Source organism: Alligator sinensis, unplaced genomic scaffold (genome assembly GCF_000455745.1).
Source record: "Alligator sinensis unplaced genomic scaffold, ASM45574v1 scaffold1059_1, whole genome shotgun sequence".
In the NCBI taxonomy this organism is placed as follows: domain Eukaryota; kingdom Metazoa; phylum Chordata; order Crocodylia; family Alligatoridae; genus Alligator; species Alligator sinensis.
In genome coordinates, this window is record NW_005842103.1 from 1,774,990 (window position 1) to 1,794,830 (window position 19,841).

Sequence of the window (19,841 nt, forward strand, 5' to 3'; positions counted from 1 at the left end):
CTGGAGGGGAGGCAGGGTGCAAAGTCAGAAATGTAATATGAACGTCTCTACAGAATTTTACTCTACCAGCTTTTTATCGAACAAGTCAGAGTCCTGTAACCAGAACTGGATGGGGTTCACGCATAAATTAGCAAGACCCTAAGTGCAGAGGAAGAAAGTGTTTCTCAAGACACTGAATTCATTGATGCAGCATTGCCACTGAGCCTTGGTGGAAGGACTTGGTTATACAAGCATGTAATTAGTTCTGCTCAGCATCATCAATGGAACCAGCTCTATGGGTTAGTTAGCGCTAGCAACTATAGAATAAACAGGGTTAGACTGTTAAAACAATCCACCAAGGCTATCTGACTTCCTACGGAAGGGTTACAGTTATCACTAGCTTGTTTAGTGCATATCTGTTCTTCAGTTCAGCTGTTCAACATTCAAAACAAGCTCTGCCTTAAATTACATATTTTTAATTAAAGAACATATCCTAAATTCATGTCCTCCCTGAACTGAATGAGAATTTGAAGCAGTTTCAACTGCCACGAGTAGGAAGCACAGCTATTGTAAATCAAAATAAAAAGAATAAATTTAACTTTTGTTTCTGTGACACACAGGAGCATTTTGTTTTTACACACACTTTAGTACTCACAAAGTGTCTCTCCACATCATCTCTGAAAAGCAGAATTCTCTCCTCTGCTGTTCATGCACCTGCAGTGAAACAAAAAAGAATTGGAGCAGAAAGTCACAGACAGATGTCCAGAAATAGTGCTCAGTCTCCCAGATCCCACAGGGCAAGAAGTATGTCCTAATCATTCATACTCAATCTGACTTTTCCATCTTCCACCAACTTGCTACAGTGAAACTTTAGAAATAATGTGCAAAGGAAGTGGAAAGTGGTTTTTGCATAGCAAGTAACAGCTAGGCAACTGCTCTCACTACTGTGGATAGGGATTAATTATGAAAATTAATCAAGTGATCAAGCAGACCATATGCCCTAGATTTTTCACCATAATCTCATCGTTTAACCCCACTGCTCCTGACCCGGTTTATCCCAGGAACAGTTTACTAAAATGAAAGTTGTGACTTAGGATGGCAATCCTTTATCTTCAGAGCAGAGGGAAAAGAGCTCTATCTGTAACAGCATGATTACATTAGGCGCAACTGAAAACAAAAGGAATGAGTTTTTATGAGCAATTTTTACCATATAAACTACTCATCATTCACTAAATACGTAAAATAAAATTCATAGCAACATTAAGCCACCTCTCATGTCTCTAATCTGTAAGCTTAATAATTAGTTATGATGAAGATTGATCCTAATTTTCCAAGTTCATCAACTCACATTTAGTGAGCCCTCAAGCAAAAAATGTGAAGCAGTTTTACTAAGTAAAGTGCATAATTTCAATTTAAAATCATCAGGCAATGTTCTACTTCACACAAGAGGAACTACTGCAAAGTATAACACACAATTCAACAGGACTAAACTAAACAGAAACCTTTCGGAGAGGCTATTCTCTCAATAAATACATTTAATACCCATAAATGCAAATAAAAGTTGTATTATGCATACATGGAAGTGCAAAATACCACTGCATAACAGACTTCTAACACAGACCAACCTAACTATACCATAATCCTGATATCAGACCTATACAACAAATTAAAAATCAGAAATCTCCACAACTCGTTAGGCATTCAACCAGTTTGCAAATAAAAAGTGTCCTATACAAATACCACCATGCAAAATGGGGCCTTTTCCTCCAGAGGAAACAACGTGATCAATGCTAATTCAACATCTTAAATGGGAATGTCAAACTAGACTAGACACGTATACTAGAAAGAGCTCACATGCAAAAATGGAAACTACAAGCATTAATTCACTATGTTCTTTACAACACCTACAGCATACCATTACCAAAATGGTATCACACAAAGATTCCTTTAATAGCATCTAAGTTGCCAGCTCTTACTTCTGTTGCAGCTGTTAGAAGAACAAAGTGGTTTTCTGCTTCTTCTGTTGTTGCTGCACCTCGGGGCATGCTGTTCCTTCAAATGAACTTCAGATTCCCCTGTATCAAAAAGAAGTCGCCCACTGAACAAACATCACTACTAGTATCAAACCTTCCCAACACAACAAAATTATTCACTTACTTGCTAAAAGGGCAAGATACTTCTCTAAATGATATTCCCACACTTACAGCTTTAAAACAGGACATGGACAGGAAAGGTCAATCTAATTATAAAGAAAACCATAGCTGAGTTGCCCCATTCATTCCAATATGTTCCAGCAGTCATTCCAGTAGTCGCTCAAGGCTTATGTAGAGATGCCTTCAATACATCTGACAGGGTAAAAAAATCTCAGACTTAGCTGCATAGGCTGGGGGCTTCCAGAATCTGGGAAACCTGAAGTTTCCTTTGATGAGTTAACGTGCTTGGACTCTAAGGCCACCCTTAGAGCATGCAAGTCAACCTCACTTCTTTAGGTTCAATTTTAGAAACAGCCTTCTTCCCCCAAATGCAAATACTCGGGCAGGATTATGTTCAACGTTGTGGCGATGGTCAACAGAAAAATTCAGCATTGCAGGGCAATACAGCTCAACTGTCCAAAGCCCAATTACATGTCAATGTGTCAATCCCATGTCAAGGTCGAGCATGAATATTATGGTGGGGGGGGGCGGGGAAGGGTGACCATAATTTGAACAATACAGCGTTTTAGAGAGGTACTGAGGCTGGTTTGGTTTCAGACTGATATAAAAGCGTGCCTAAAGATACATACCTTTCTACAGCCAGCTGTTTGCTCCATTCTCAGACCTTCAGAACAATTGGGGAAAAAACAAGCTATCAAAGAGGACAAACAGCAAATTTCACCTGTACTAACCCAAGTTTCCTTTACAGTAACAACGTAAAATCATCTATCCCAGTGGCTAGTTCAGCCTGTTGCAGCCTGGGGACAGACCTACAGCTATGAGCAAGGAAATGCCCATTTCCAACTGTGAAGCCCACACAGCTGGCTCAGTTCCCCCAAAAAGGCATCCAAGGCAAGAGGGAAAGCAGGAGATAGACCCTCAAAATGAAATGCAACTATGGAACACAGCTGGAAATAAATGGACACCAAGCAAATCTAAAAATCTGAGCTGAAGAAAATCCCTATGGCTGAAGAAGAGTATTTGTGCCTGAATGCTTGCAAAGAACAATTTTTCCAAGTATTTAGCTGGTCTAATAAAAGATGCGACATTTACCCAAATATCCTTGTCTGAGATGAAGCAATGAATTCTACACACACGGTGTACTAAGGGAAAGTTACTGAACAAAAAAACTAGATGGAAAAATCAAGACTGGGCTGCTGCTAGTGACTGGAAGGACTGGGTGTGAAACCAGGCAAAGCACTCGCTGTCACGGATCTAAGGACCTTAGCACAGAGCCTTTACAGCACAGAGCAACCTTGCTGCTAATCCTTGCTTAGAGGAACCTTAATAGTCAAACAACGAGAAAAGTTTAAACAAGACAATTTTTCAGCTTCAGACAGATTTTAAAGTCTCCGAAGTTAATGACAGAGCCACTATTAAATCCTCTATAATCAAGGACTCTATGTCTTGCATAGTTTTCTCCCCAGCAAACTACTGTGAGAATGTCAAGCGTGTGCTCACAGCTGCTCATTATGCCCACAAGAATGAAGACCAGTCTGGGCACCAGAGTAGTTCCAGATCTCTCTTCCAGGCAAATCAGAAAAACTGGATAGCTCATTCTTCAGACTCCCCAAAATGCTCATCTTTCTTGGTTTTTCACAGTAGGCCACTGCTAAAAATGTTCTTTACATAAGCAAGAGTCCTACATCCTACCTGCTGTCCTATATCTTCTACGTATGCGTGTACATGTACACACACCCCCAAGCAAGTACTTAACCTTGTAAAAAATGGATAGACAAATGTCTTTCATGCATAAACAACTATTTATTCTAATGAAATTCAGCGTGAAATTACTATTAATTTAAAAACGATGTGTTTAAGGCCAGCAGGACATTGTCTAACATTTTACAGGCAAGTTGCGATACTTTGTAATTCTTCACTTGTCTGTGCCAGCTTTCCATGAACTTTTCTACTTAAGTTAAGAAGATATTTGTACAAAGTATACACTTTAACAGCATGGAGGAGACCCAACAAACCTTAGCATTATTCTTAGACACTTGTTTCATCCTCCTCCGGTTTCGTAACACTGAGCAGCAAAAAACAAACCAAAAAAAAAAACACCACATTTTCAGAAGCTGACAGAAGATGTGGCTTAATGAGGTTTGGTATTTCATTTTTAGGTATGCTAGGAGTCTTTAGCCATCCGGGCATTCAATGACTACCTGAAATGTGTCAAGTATTACAGCGACATACAAATGTAGGGCTGTGTAAGAGACCATTAAAGCACGTCTGTCCATATACGAGTCGCATGTAAATGCAACAGCCCTTTCAACTCAGCAGCATTTGTGAAGAGGTACTCTACAGGGACTGGAAACCCAGCGGACAGTTTTTCTTGGCAGCGGATGCTTTTGTGTGTGCGTAGAATTTAAGCTTTCATTTAATGCTTTTTATAGATTATAAGGCCAGAGGGAACCACTACGGGGTTTAGTCTACCCTGTGCGCAGCGGACCATTCGACTGCACTAAATTAATTCCTGTGCGAACTAGAGCAGATCTTGTAGAAAATCATCCCACCTTGATTAAGAAACCTCAGTGATGGGGTGGAGGGGTGGAAATGGCCCCACAACTCTTAGTAAAGCATTTCAAAGGTTAATCACCCTCACTGTTAATGTACTGGTTTATTTCTAGTCTAAGTTTATCTAGCTTCCAGACACTGTACCTTGTTATATCCTTGCCTGCTAGACGGAAATACCCTCTATTACCAAGCCTCTGTTACCAATGGAGGTACCTTACACTGATGAAATCAGTCCTTAATCTTCTCTTTATTAAGCTAAATAGACTGAGTCCCTTAGTCTCATTATAAGGCATGCTGTCCAAGCCTTTAATCATCTGAGGTTTTTCTCTGAACCTTGTACAAGTTTTCAAGCTCCTTCTTGAAGCGCAGATGCCACAACCAAAGTGTTCCCCTACCAAGCACCGCCAGAACCAGATACAAAGGAATATAACCCTGTAGTGCTGCTCAATAACCTTATGGTGCTATTCAATATTCTCTTATTTATACATCCAAGGAACCTTTGGCCATAATGTCACCATCATCCACCATGACAACTCCAAGCCTTTCTACGTCCCTGCTTCCAAGAACAGTCCTCTGCCATGAACGTGCATTGGGGGCCTGACAGCAGCTCTGCTGTTCTGAACATGAACTGCATCAGCCCAGCCTCCCCAAGTTTGCAGAGGACATCAGTGCTTCTAGCTTTCCACCACCTCTCTGGGTAACCTGTTCCAGTGCTTTACTAACTACCCTCCTAGTGAGAAAATGCTTCCTAATATCCAATCTCAACTTCCCTTGCTGCAGCTTGAGCCCATTGCTCCTTGTCCTGTCACCTGCCCCCACTGAGACCAGCCCAGCTCCATCCTCTTTGCAGCCCCCCTGCAGGGAGCTGAAGGCTGCTATCAAATCCCCCCATAATTTTCTCTTCTCCAGACTAAATCAGCCCAGGTCCCTCAGCCTCTCCTCGTATGTACTACACAGGACATTCTAGCAATGTACATTGAATTGTTAACATGCTTACAATACTGTTATCCTTTTCTATACCATATGAAACTCAGGGCTTTTTTTAACCCTTTGAATGCTGTAATTAGCCTCAGGGTCGCCCGTTCCCCCCTCCATCCCTGCCCCCCCATCTTCCACTGAAGCCCGGGGATGCCAGCTGTGATATGCTAGAGCTACTAACATTGCTGAGAAATCTCTCTGGGGCCTGGTTTGTACATCTTGCTCATGTAAACAGGGGGTTAAAACCAACTGCCAGATTTGACACCAGGAAGAGAATCTCCCTTCTTCCCTCCCCATGATCAGACTGGCAAATACAATTGGGAGCTTGCCTTCCTCTGCAACAGAGATTATAGTCCATTACTTAGGATCATCTTGGTACTTACTCAATGAGCTCCCTGCCATGACAGGGCCAAGGTCATCTTTTGTCTCCGGCTCGCTTCTTCTAGCACAACACACGGGTTCTCCTAGTACTAAAGACCCTTAACTTTGCATAGGATGTTTTGTGGCTGTGAAGTGCAGGACTGGGGATGGAGGTGGATGCTGCTGTGGACCTTTTTGGTTGCCCGTGATCATAGGGGAGTAGGCTTAATGACCCAGAGGTCCCTGGTAGCTAAGCATTCCCCTTGAAGTGGCATAGATGGAGAAAGTCATGCTTTGAGCAGGGGGTTGGACTAAATGACCTCCTGAGGTCCCTTCCAACCCTAATTTTCTATGATTCTAAGTGCCAATTTGGCTAATACACTGAGAGTCTGGACTTCTGTCTATGTGCAATTATAACTGTGCAAAGACTGTAGATTTTTTTCTAATAGTCTTAAAGGGCTAAAGTGCATACTTCACAGTTATTTTTCACTCTTAATCTTAACTGAAGTGGATAACCGAGGAGACCGAGCCCCTGACAAATCAGTGGAACCACAGCAGAGCATGCTGCAGGTTCACAGACATCAAGTAAAGCTTGCAAGAGCTTATACCAGATGGATAATCAAAAAAAAAAAAAAAAAAAAAAAATCAATTCACTAACAGACTGAAAGCCAATGAAGATTAACCAACACAAGGATTAGGTAACAATTTCCCCCCGCCCCTCTGGCAAAGTAACACATCCCAGAATTCAAGGATTTTGGAAGAGATCACACCCTAACAAAGAGCCAGAAAAAAAAATTAGTACACGAAACCACATAGGTAAGAGTCTGGATCCCGAAGAATACTGAGGGTTTTCTAACAGAAAGCACCAGGACAAAACTAATGTTATGGCCACCTGTTCCAGAAACTGAGAAATTAAGCCCCTGTAAAGTTCCCTTCTCCCACCCCATTAAATCTCCATATAACAAACCTTTTATGAAAGCCACCTGTTGCCACACATCAAGCCTGTCCCCTGCCTCAACTGGGGACCGTCTCCTGCCACAACTAGGGAATGCGCTACCTCCCAAATGTCTGTGCTCCTCCAAAATCACATCCTAGGAAAAAACAAAAAACAAAAGCCCATGCAAATATAAAGGCCTTGTCTGGACGAGATGGTCCTATATGAAGTAATCTGATAGAATCTGAAGGCCTCCAATAGCAACAATTTTTAAATCATTACCAAGGTACAGTATGTTCTAATTTGAGGTGGGGAGAGGGACGGACCCTGACAATCCCCTAACAATTTTAAAAGGATCAGGCTTTCCACATACATCTATGTTAAAAAGAACCAAACAAGGAAGAATGAGTCTGGAAGACAGCAAGAGTCCTTTGCCATGAAGCTGGCCAGAACACAGCTTAGCGCACACATTGTTTTCTGCTTTACTGAATATCTAAATAAGTCGTCACAAATAAGAGAACTGTAAATGAGTTCTTGTGCTCCGTTCCTTCCTTCAGTTGGAGTAGTGAATACAACACAGACATACACATTTTGTATAATACTGTACATCTAGACGCTAAAGGTCAGATTCTGGGCTTCACAAAGATCACTTTGTCCCTCCCAAGGAGCAAACTGACCTCAAGAGCACCCTAAAAGGACAGCTAAGACTCTAGTCAGGGCTGGTTCAGGTCAGGGCAGCTTTTGGTCCATGACCTGCTTCAGAGGGCAAAGGAAGGCTGACGTATTATTTTGATGCCTGATTGACAAAAGATACCACAGGAGCCAAGTTAAGAGTTCCTCTGATTTGCACTAGGAGCTACTTCTGCCCTTACACATCTTTCAGTGCCACAGAGACTCTCGCCCTAAAACCATGCACATTTGTTCACTGATACACAACAAAACAGCTTTACATTAAGAACAACTTGCCACCAAAAGGTAACTTGACCCATAGTAATTGCACGCCTTTGCATAATTGCCAAGTATGGAAGCCTAACAGCAGGCATTAAACACAAGCTCTACTATATTTGCAAGCTTACGTTACAAAAACGACCAATGCAAACCGATTCAAAGAAAAATATGAGATATGCTTACTTGGATGAAGGTTTTCCAACAATCACAGGACTGTAATGGATCTGGTATTTATACTTTTACATTAGGGACAGCTCACATACCAGCAGGGCTCCTGAGAGGCAAGGAAATTTAGGAGCGAGGCTAAGAGGAGAAGGTACCACCTGCCACACCATCTGGGGCTCCACGGACCTGTTGGGCATGACCACAAGCAAGGACTGTGCTGTCATACCCCAGCTCACCCTACCACCACCACAGCCAGATCCAGATCCAGCCGTAGGGGTAGGGTGATTTTGACACCCGTGCTTATCATTAGTAGAAGCCAGGCAAGATCCCAGAGTTCAATTGCTTATTTAAACGACACAAATACTTTCCTCAAAGCAGTGCAACTAAAACATGTAACTAGCTTTGATCAATCCAGGAGCAAAGAACTAAATCACAGTCCAAACCAGATTCTAGTCAGCCACTTGAATGCAACTGTCCATTTATTTAAATGCATCAATTTATATTTATTTGCCTTGTATAGTTCACTTACCCAACATTTGTTGCAAACGTGACAACTAAATCCCCATGAAAACTATGCTGTGCTGAAACCCGATATTTGGAACATGCATTCCATGTAACAACCCAAACGAGATGATTTTGTCTAAGCACGGCATAGCTTAAATTTTCCAGGGCATTACTAAGGCTACGCAATTTTTGGATTAACCGCTCCATCAAATCAGTCTATTCACAGCTTTTTGGAGCTCTTGCCATAACAATGACACTTATTAACATTCCCATTGACGAGAAGACTAAAGATGTGGCTGGAACATTTAGCAACACTCCACTGCAACACTGCACTCCACGGGCACAAAACCTAAGGCCATCAGATCCCGGCATAAGCCTTTTTCACACTGATACCATTACTAATATAGCAGAGAGTCACTCATTTGCATTGTGTGAGTTGTACACAAAAAGTTCCCGGTGACTTGTGTTATTTGGTTGCCTCTTTTCGGTTACCCAGCTTGAAACACCTAATTCAAAGAGCGGGTGTTCAAAAAAGGCAGACCCTTTTAAAGGGACAGGTTTTGATTTGAGCATTTCAGAAACCCAAAGAAAAGAATAATTTACAAGTTCCAACCATACAGATTCACCAGGACTAATTTCTAAGCAGTTAGGAGTCTGCAAAAAGTTAAAGAATAAAAACTGCAATTTTCAAGAGCACAAAAGGTTGAAACAAGGTGCCCTGGAAGAGAACAGACCCCAGCTTCCAGGCCAACTTAGACACTTTTGAAAACCCCACATGAAGTCACCACTCATTTGCAAAGATGGGCCAAGCCTCTTCGGAATTTCATTTAATCCATAATAGAGCAAGGATTCAAATACCAAGCACCAGGCAGTGCTGTAACACAGCAGGAAGTATTTATCATATTTCAGCACTTGTACGTGAGGCACTCAAGCTGCTGTGAGGGGCATAAGAAGAGACAAACAGCAAGTTTCCCATTGCTATGCTTTTCCAAATGACTATTTTCTGGAAAACAAAAACTGATATACCTGCATCTTCACTTTGTTGATGCTAAATGCCAAATCCCTATTTTCTTCCACAGCCTTAAAATTCATTTTTGGACTGGTACATCCTTAATGCATATGCAGAATTTCATACATAATTAAGAAGCATCCATCCCCACAGGCTTTCAGAGCCAGTGAAACCGAGTGGGGTCATTTAAAGCTAAATTAGAGTTCCCTGACCTAGAAAATGACCCTTACTGCCACAATCTATACTGCATAGGAAGGAAGTACACAAACCACAAGGCACAAACCCACCACAAAATACTATTTTGTTAGGATATACCTCCTTACAGTCTAATGCCAGAGAAGTCTTGACTACAGCAGCAATGCAACTGAAAGTTGAGACTACAACCACAACAGAATATACAACGTGCTTTTTTAAAGGTACCACTTTTAGTTCAATAAGTCTTAAGACCCTTAAAAGGTGCTTACTTTTTTCTAACCAAATTGTGAAGCAATTTTCATCTATAAAATACCAATAAATTCCAAAAGAGATATGATCTAGGCAGTAGCCATGTTGGCCTGAGCACAAAAAGCAGGTGAAATCTTTGGGGAGAGGCGGCATCTTTTATGAGACCAACTAAACAGTTGTGGAAAAGCTGTTATTTGCAAGCTTTCAGACACAAAAGTCCTTCCTCAGGCAAAAAATATAAAAATTAAAAGTGGTGAGAGATATGAACGGTCAGAAATCCCTCAGGATATATGATGAGCCCAAGACTGACAGTAGCTGAGTCAAAGACCTGAATGAGTACATTTCTCTTTTCTTCTAAAAGTACCTATTTGCCATTTCATACAGAATTCCCATAAGATGTGTAAGATTCCAAAAACTGTTTTAGCAGAATAGAAAGCTATCCTTGTACTCTGAATAAGATGCTTCAGAATTACTAGCTCACACCACACTAACAAAAAATAGAACATTATGAAATTTATAGTATGAACAGCATTTACTGTACCCTTCACTGCTATGCAGAAGAGTAACAGCACTTCTGTATCAGACTACAGAGCTGCTTGCACAGTTGCGTTATATTAATTCAACCGAAATTGTTTTACTGAGCCTTTACTTTTTTTTAAGAGATGCATATACTCTCAGCCTCCCACCTCTGTCACTGTTGTATACCAGTATACAGGACCGTATGTCACCATTCCCAAGGAGTTCAGGGTAATTTTTGACATACAGAACAAAATTCAAGGAAGAGAAAAAGAAAATTCCATCATACAGGGTAGTAAGCTATTATTCACAGTGAATGGTATAGTTACAGACCTCTGGGGTACAGCATTTCCAAGAGTTAACTATTGATTTTTGTAGTTATTTCAGTCTGGTCTCCATTCAGTCGAAAAATGTAACCTCCCTCTCTGCCCAGAGGAAAAAGTCATTTTAACTTCTTGTAAGTCTATTTTGCCCACCCTACTCCACACATCTCAAGCACTTCTAACACATATCTATAGCTAGTAATGAGGCTTCAGGAAAAAAGTCTCATTGAGCCAAAATAGGTAAGTCACTGAGTCTCAATAGCACTAGTTCCTTGTTCAGCTGGTGCTACTTAGATATTTCCCCACATCGCCATGTCTCCAAAAGGAAAGCAGACAAGACATTTCTTATTCACTGCTACTTTATGTAAGCCTCTGAACAATACACAGAGCACAGGAGTTGAAGTCTATACAGTAGACTAAGGACACTTAAGCTAACCCTTTCACTTACCATCAAAAGGAATCCAAGTGGGTGAGTTTGCCAAAACAAATCCAAGTCAGAACCACATTTGTGTAGGACAGACGTTATAACGCTTAACAATGCAAAGTTTCACATGGCTTTGGTCGAGTAAGACATCTCACTGCTATCTTACGGAAGAATGTATCAGGGACATTCGCTTTTTATTGGGCAGAAGCCACTTGCACATTTGAAGGAACATCGTGCTAGTCACCAAAACAGGGGCAAAGACCAATGAACTCAGGAACAGTTAACAAAATGTACATCTGTACAGGGAGCAATTCCCCTCTCCAAGGTTAGCCTTCATTAACAACGACAGGAAAACGGTTTGTTCCAGAACCTTTCCTTTTTCACTCATTCACTTAAAATGCACTTAAACAGCAACATCACCTGTTATCACTTAATTTTTAAAAGGAGGTATCTGTTGGAAGTTTTATTTTTTCAAGAGAAGTTTGTTTCTTACAAATTTGGATCACATCTTTTATTCAATAGCAGTAATCCAGATCCACCTCGATCCCACTTTTTGGTGGCAGAAAGATCACAGTACAAGCCTTTAAGAAGAAATTGCAAACCTAGAGTGTTAGGATGGCTCTGCTCTGGAAAAATTAACAACATGAAACTCATCCTTTGCATAAATTGCCATGTTATTCTGGTTGATAGTCTTTGTTGGTATACAGTAATGGTGAAAGATGGAACCGGATTTTAAACTCCTTAACCTGCCAGGGCTGGCTGTTTTGATGAAGAAAACTGAAGTGCTACAAAAATAAAAGTCAAGAGGAGCAATTTTAACCATCAGCACCCCTCTAATCTGCTATTCTGAACACATTATATGTACTATGTCTATGCCAAGCAGTATCAGGCTGCCCTTTGACAGGCATGACGTCAAGTCCTTTATGAAAGGCTGCCAGCAACGAAAAGCCAGAACAATACCAGGCCTTGTGAGATGCATCTGGCATGGCACAGAACAATAAAGTCAAGACAAAGATGGTGTTTTTCCTTAACCCACTCGCTCTTTCCTCTGTCCTGTCTCTATCATTTTGTTTTCTTGAGTCCCAACAGGCCCTTCATAATCTGGAGTTATCGCCCAACCCTGCTCTCCTTTATATGGCAACTTTCTCAAGCCAACTACTTCCTACTGAACTCAAGACGCAGTCTTCATCACTTTTTCCCCACTTATCTTCCCAACTGAAGAGCAGGCCACTAGGGTCATGCTGCCAAATACCTCATTTCTCCAAAGGCAGTAGGAAGATAGCTGTTCACTGGTGTTTCACTTGGGATGGAACATCTTTTATTTTAGTAAGAGAAGCTATAATTCAGACAAGCAAGTAGAGCTTGCCAAAGCCTTATCAAAAAGATTTGTTTCGATTTACCTGGGAAAACATTAAAAAGGCAGCAAGCAACAGAAATATAGACATTGTTGCTCTGTAAGGGAAGTAGGGCTCTCTGTACACATTTTCCTAAAATCTGCAACAAATTCCAGTGGGGAAGATCAGTCACCTGCCATGCTCACATGCACAGAATTAAACATTCAGTCTTTCTCAATTCTACCTTCCTCTCCAAAACAGAAAGCAAGGTTCCCCTTTCCAAGTTTCACTTTTCCCAGGAGCAACTTCTTAAGGTGCAATTTTAACTGCATCCTGTGTTCCCAGTCATGCCTGAATACATTTGTGAAGTTACTTTGGCCTCCTCTAAAAACCTCCTTAAAACTCCTTTGCCATGATACCTACAACCACTCCCCACAAAAAAAAACCTGACAATAACTACACCCCTGATCTACTGAGACTACTGCCTAACATGCTGGCCTGTGCTATGTCACTTCTGCCTGGTGCTCCTCCGGTCTGTGTGTTTCTATCTGTTGGACATGTCCTGTTTAGAGAAGATCTTTAGAGTAGGATCTATAGTTCTGCCCTGTGCCTGTACAGCATCTAGCACACAGGATTCTTGATTCATAGCAAGGACTTGTAAGCATGATGGCAATACAAATCAAGTCAAAAAGGCAGTAACAGCATGAGTTCAGTGCTCTTATGCACTGAGCTCACTATGCAGCCTTCCTGGGTGATTAAATCTTTGGCCATTTAAAAAAAACCCTGAAATCCTAAAATAAAAAAAGCCATAAAGTATACCTATACTTAAAAAAGACCTCAACTTACAGAAAATCAATGGAATTTAGTACCTTAGCAGGAGAAACTCAGATAAGACAGCATGTTTACTTCTGTGCTCATGAATACAACTGTTGGGTGAACACACAATGTTTAAGATGTGGGACAGCCTTGATTAGTTTGTGATCAAACTCTGCATTAGTTGCTACTGTCATCTGTTAATCCCAAATTTCTTGAACACAAATCAGGCATTATATATATATTTTACTTTCTTATCGTTCACATGATCCAATCACAAAGCCAGACACTGGGGTAGTCACGAGGATGCGCCTATCAAATATTGATTATGCATGTCCCTGTATTCCAAACAAGCTCATTCCAATATTACCTTGTTTTGTACCAAGCACAAAGCCTTTGGCTTTGCTTCCTTTGTGCCAGTGGGTAACTCCCAATGCTCCCAGGTAATTGCTTACCCTGGTTCTTGCGTCCTTAAAACAAGTACAATTTTTTGCTCCCTTTCAGGACCCAGTACCATTCCTTTCAATGCCATCAAATGGAACATACCATATTTTTGCCAGGGTATCTGGCCCTGCCAGGTTGAGTAGCTTCAGTTGCTTCTAAGTTTTCAAGGAGTTGTAGCAGTTAATGCTTTCTAGTCATGCTACTGAAAGCTGAGCCTCTAGCTCAGCCAACATTCATTCCCCTCCAAGGAGCAGCCAAGGGTTTTGCACTAAACCAAGAGGTCATAAAAACCCATAAAGGAATAAATTTAGCAATCTAGAAAGAGCAATTCAGAAACAACAAAGTCCCTAACCTCTGGATTTGGGGCCGAGTAAATTGGAGGGTGAGAAGAAACTGCTGATCTAGCAGTTTAGCACAAGAAGACTCTTTCCTGGAAAATCCAGAGCCAAGGTCTGGCAGCATTTTTCCCCAAATACAAGCCTCACAATTAGAGACTGTCCAAATTCAAATGAGACGAGACAGCCAGGAAGTAAAAGCTCAACAGTTCACCATTAGAATACCTTGAGAAACTTTAACAGCCCTGGTCTAAATCAGCGTTTCTCAACTTGTGGGTCGCGACCCAAAAGCGGGTCACAAGAATACATGAAAGGGTTGCAGGCAAACTTTAAAAATGGATCGACAAACTTAAAAAAATGGATTGTCCTTTAAAAGAAGAAAACATGGGAAGCTGTGGCCTTTCCCTTGCAGGCTGTCAGAGTTCCAGCCTGCAAGGGGCTACTTGGAGCCCCCCCCTGCCCCACACCCCATACACCCACCCCCTGCCCCACAATGGGGGGGCTGGAGCCTGAGGCAGCAGGGTGGGAGTGAGAGGCACTGGGTTGGGACTGGCCATCGATGTTCACAAATGGGTCCTGGTACAAAAAGGGTTGAGAACCACTGCTCTACATGACTAGTCTGACTGAAACCCTGAAAGCAAGCAAGTAGTTCCAGGCCATTCTAGTGGTCAAATATATTGACCTGATTTCTTAGAGCCATCTGGAATAACCCTGAATTTCTTTTACAGTTCATGTTTCCAAAGCCTGAAGTTTCTAAATATGAAAAACACACAACCAGGGTGGGTTAAAGCCTTTATATATACAATGCTGGGTCAGACCTCAAGAAAGGTTTACTTTAAAAATAGCCATTACAAAAATAAGCCTAAAACAAGCTAGACAAGTTATCAAGTTTATTTTCTAAAAGATGTTGACATGAATGTAAATGTTTGTGTCTCGAAGTATTTTTGAGAAACAAAACACTAGAGACATTGTATTCACTGTTCTTTGTTCATGTTTGCTTTTCTTTTTGAGCACATAATGTATTACAACTGTGATCAAAGGAAAGCTATTAAGAAAGGATAGTGGCACACATGATATCATCACATCTATGTTACATTTAGCTACTTAATTTTAAAGATAAATTTCTTGACTGATGAAAAAAGGTTACTCACCAATAGTATGCAGGAAGACTACCCAGGCAAGAAGGTGATAAACTGTCCATTTCAGCGAGGTATAAAATAATTAGTTTTCTTTAAAAATTTCAATTGTATAAGAGTAGATCACAACAACAGTAGATAAGCTTCCAAATACAAACAGAACATAAGGGTAGTACTGTTTGGACTAATGTTTTGGGTAGTTCTACTGCTACCCATAGGCTCCATAAACAAAGAGCAACGAAGACCAGTCACCTTTGCTACATCTACTCACAATCCACAGGCAAGACTAAAACGACCCAGAACCACATCAGTTTCAGAGCACTGCAGCTGGTAGGAAAACTTAGGAGCCATGAATCCCAAAATGGGAAACTCAAAAAAAGAAAAAAAGAAGAAGAACTGTTTCTTAACCCCAGCACCTTGCAACAACCAGGAGGCTTTGGGAAAATCTTAACTGTGGAGATCCACCCTACTCAGAGCTGCCAGGAAACAAAGCCCCTTCTCCTTGCCTTGATGTGGAGTTTCAAGTTTCTCACGGCGGTCCCTAGTCTGGGACTAATGTGAAAAAGACAGTCCTCAAGCAGGTGAAGGGATGGGAAGCATCTAGTGCAGTAATCCCAGGAACCTCCCCACTAAAACCCAGTTGGTGTGAGGGAGTTCAGCAACAAGAGCTCTCTTGAAAAGCCCAGATCTCTAGTCCCTGCTCTTTCCTTTCAGTGTGTAGGTAATAAAGTTAGGACACCAGCTAGAGTATCACTCAGTAAAGCTTTCAAGCCTTGACAAGTGGTATAAAAAGGGGAAGTGAACACCAAATTGTTTATCGTCATGAACACATCTAAATTCATGGAGATAAGAATACTACAGTAATGTACAATTTTAAAAAGTGTGTTCCTGTTTACAAAGGTCTAATTTCTGTGGCAGAAAAAGTAAAATATTCAGCAGTATTTTACATCAACATAAATGCTGTCAGACGAGACACTGCTCAGAATAATTCAAGTCTCCAGAATCCCTGGTGGAATTCAAATGAAAAGATATAGCTCAAGACCAAACACAGAGCACTTGCAACGTACCATACAGGATTGGAAAATTTACCCAAAAAAAATGGACTGAGTGCCATGCACTAGCTTTATTGGGATGTGTTTCTTTCATTGCATCCTGTTAATCTAGTAGAGCTTCACCTTGGTTTTTTTATGTCTGGACTGGACACCTGGACTGTTCTGGTAAAGCTAAGTTGCAGTCAATTGTATGGAGAAGTCACCACATTGATTTAATATATATTAAAGCAACACACACACACACACACACACAACACGCTATTATATATACTGTATATTAAAACAGTATATATAATCGTTTTCATATTATTAAGTCCGGGTGCAGAGATGCAATCTTTAAGTAATACATAGCAGTAAAATTGGACCAATAATGAAATAATTACATGTATTACTCCGTATCTAAATGCCTTTGCTTTTCACCAATTTTCCTCAAAATACTGACAGTTAAATTCACAAAGGGATTTGGTGCCACAGTGCCAGGTGTCACAATTCACCATTCATATTTACATTAAATACTTTGTAAAGCTGAGACAGGGACTCGAGTCTCCCGGGTCCTAAGGGCATGCGCCACACACAATAAACTACATTATGGTCCCATTAGTAACAGTACTGTTATCTAATGAACCTTTTCTGCAAAGTTGAATGGTTTCAACAGAAGAAGAGTTAGAGCACTCTCCCAGGAGGTGGAAGATACAAATGTGAAGGAAGAACAGGGAACCGAGCCTAAAATCACTGGGAAGACACCACCATTTACCCTTCCAGGCATGTTTTTCAAGGAAAGCCTTGCCCGCGCAGCATTGTGTGGAGCCTGATCCTTCAGGTGTGTCTCCTGCATGGTCTGGGCATCCCTGTGCCTCAGAAGCAGACGAACAACTAGTAGAAAGCTCCTGATCAGGATGAGCAGAAAACAGATGCCTAATTGCTTGGCCCTTACAAAACTAAGACAGTTGTGAGCATCCCGTAAAGAACTTTAGGCTTCCAGGGCATTTTTACATGAGCTCCAGGAGGCATGGGGAGCGGGGGGTACTTTAACTAGTGAGCCGCGCTAATTAAAAGCGTCTTGAGCATCACATACATCAGCATCCCCAAACTGAAAAATGGCAGTGCGGGGCTTTGAACCAAAGCTCTTTGAACCAGCTTTAGTTCAGCACAGGGATGCTGATGCACATGACGCTCGAGTCTGCTGGAGCATGTTAATTTCCATGCTCCAGTACACTTGATTAATCAAGTCTGCTCCGCCACGCTGGATTTCCAGCGTGTCAGAGCCGGTTCCCTGCATGTGTATAGGAGCCCCCAGGGAACCAAACTGGCAGGAAAGTAGGTGCCTACAGGATGGGGGCAGGCATTTTGCAAAGAAAACAGACTTCAATGCCCAAATTCTGGCTACACTCTACTTCACACACCTTTTTGTATCTTTAAAAGGTAATTGTGGGAATGTTCCATTAAGAAGCCCAGAACTGAACAGCTTCTGCTCCTATAGCTCCAGTCCTGTTCCCCCTACAAGTCTTTTCCTATCACTAGAGATTTCTCAACTAAAGCGCACACCCTATAGCAGCTGCACAATTTACAAAGGAGAACTTAAAACAAAAGCACCAAGAAATCATATGACCATACTATGCCATTAGAGTCTACACAAAGCACTGCTGGTTCTTTGAAAGGAAATAAAAATAGTCTGTTCTCCATCGCTGAGTTTAGAGCAAAAACCTAGATTAAGAACACAACTCAGGCACGGAATACCCCCTGAAAAACTCAAACATGAGTTTTTTCTTTAAAAAAAAAACATTTAAAAAAAAAAAAAGAGTCAAGCTCCTCAAAATTAGCAGAAGAAAAGTTTAATACATAACAACAGTTAGCTACTCCAACACCTCGGGAAGTCATGAAGTGTTCTCAAGAAGCCTTTCTAAACGGTTTTCAACAGAAACAGGAAAAGACATTGAGAAGCCATCACATTACATCCTGGTCCATCCTGGAAACTTTTATCCTTAAAACCCATCAGATATTCCCTCCTACTCAGCAACCTGGTGATCACCACTCCTCACTGTGGCTCTCCAATTAACGCACCTACTGAAAGCTCTCTGCCATCACCCGTATCAAGTCTCACGGTAAACAGGACTTTGAGTTGAGCAGCCAGTCCCGTTTCAGGAATATATTTCGTTGTTATCTTCACCACAGAAATAGGTGCCTCTTTACACTGCAGTAGCTACCTTGGTTTGAAATGCTACAGGAAGCAAGGCATAAATAGCTCATATTTCAATGTAGCTAGTCAAGCTCAAATCTATGGGGCTAACTACTATTATCCAGAGTCCATCACAGGACTAACAGAGTTAGTACAGAATCTCTCAGCACAATCCTGACTTGCACCACACCGTTCTTCCGGCCTACGCGGTCTTTCCTTTATTATTATTTTGCATGAGCGCTGACACTTATGCACAGCCAGTTTTTCTTGCCGAAACGTAGTCAGTTACAACCTCTTCTTGCAGAAGGCATTTATAGTCTAGGCCTGCAATAAGAGCAGCGTACCACTGGTACCACCGAAATGCTCGCGGTAGCAGGAAAAAAAAAAAATCAATTGTGTTGCAAATAGGCCTGGGTGGAAAAGGAGAAGAATTCAGCTTGCAAGAACAGGCAGGAATATACTTATTTTAAAAAAATCTATTCTAGGTGTAAAATTAAGTGGGATTTAAATGCTTGAGAGTAAGAGAAAGGTAGTATTTCAGAGGGAATAAAAAAGTGAGAGCGGTAAGCATCCCTGCCCTCACCCAGGGCTATAACCTACAGCCTTTGAACCCATCTGCAGTCCAATTTGGCTTTGAGGGCGCTAACGTTTGCCTTCTTGAGCCTATAAAGCAGAACCAGGTCTCTGGACTGTCAGGCTCCACCTTTTGGTTATGCAGGTTTTTAAAAGAGCAACAAAACAACCTGCTCAAACTGGAAAAAACATTAAAGCAACCTGCTCAAATGGAAAATATTAAAAAAAAATTGGCTGGGACAAAACTACTTTGAACTCATCAGTGAAATCTGGTTTGGGGCCAACACTGTTACTATAAGTAAGTAGTCTCGCTTTCGAAACAGAGCAGCGTCTTAATTTGCCTCCGTGATTCATTGAAACTCACTAAACTTTTCAGAGCAGAGAACACATCCACAAAAACCACCGCGACTTTAAAAGAGCCAGGTGCACGCCACAAGGAGTCTTGCGAAGCGCGGTTTAAAAACGGCCCGAACTTTACGCCGTACAAGCCTGCCCTGGCGCTGTCTGAACCGAGAGAAGCAGGGAAAGGGCCCCAGGGTTTCGGCCAGAGGCGGCAGCTCACCAGGCGGAGAAGGAAGGGGCTAGTCCGCTGGACGCCGGCCCACAGCTCCCATCGCCAGGCTCCTGCAAACGAGCAGAGGGAGAGGTCAATGTTTCCCCCGGCACTGCTTCACCACCCGCCCCCCCC

The 19,841-nt window shown here is 41.6% G+C and overlaps 1 protein-coding gene across 10 annotated transcripts in view; it reads right to left on the reverse strand.

Moving 5' to 3' along the window:
• The window catches only part of KLHL13 (kelch like family member 13), a 108,279-nt gene extending 88,439 nt beyond the window's left edge, over positions 1-19,840 (reverse strand). For 3 of the 10 annotated variants that reach the window (XM_025205069.1, XM_006024443.3, XM_014520308.2), the window contains exons 1-3: positions 19,716-19,833; positions 1,956-2,054; positions 635-693 (exon numbers count right to left, since the gene is read on the reverse strand). In XM_025205069.1, the coding sequence (XP_025060854.1) occupies positions 635-693; positions 1,956-2,024 (128 nt within the window). In that variant the 5' untranslated portion in view covers positions 2,025-2,054; positions 19,716-19,833. Of the gene's footprint in view, positions 1-634; positions 694-1,955; positions 2,055-19,715 lie in introns of those variants that run through there. The other 7 variants (XM_025205071.1, XM_014520309.2, XM_025205067.1 and 4 more) reach the window with 6 other exon arrangements.
• Position 19,841: the final 1 nt, after the last annotated feature.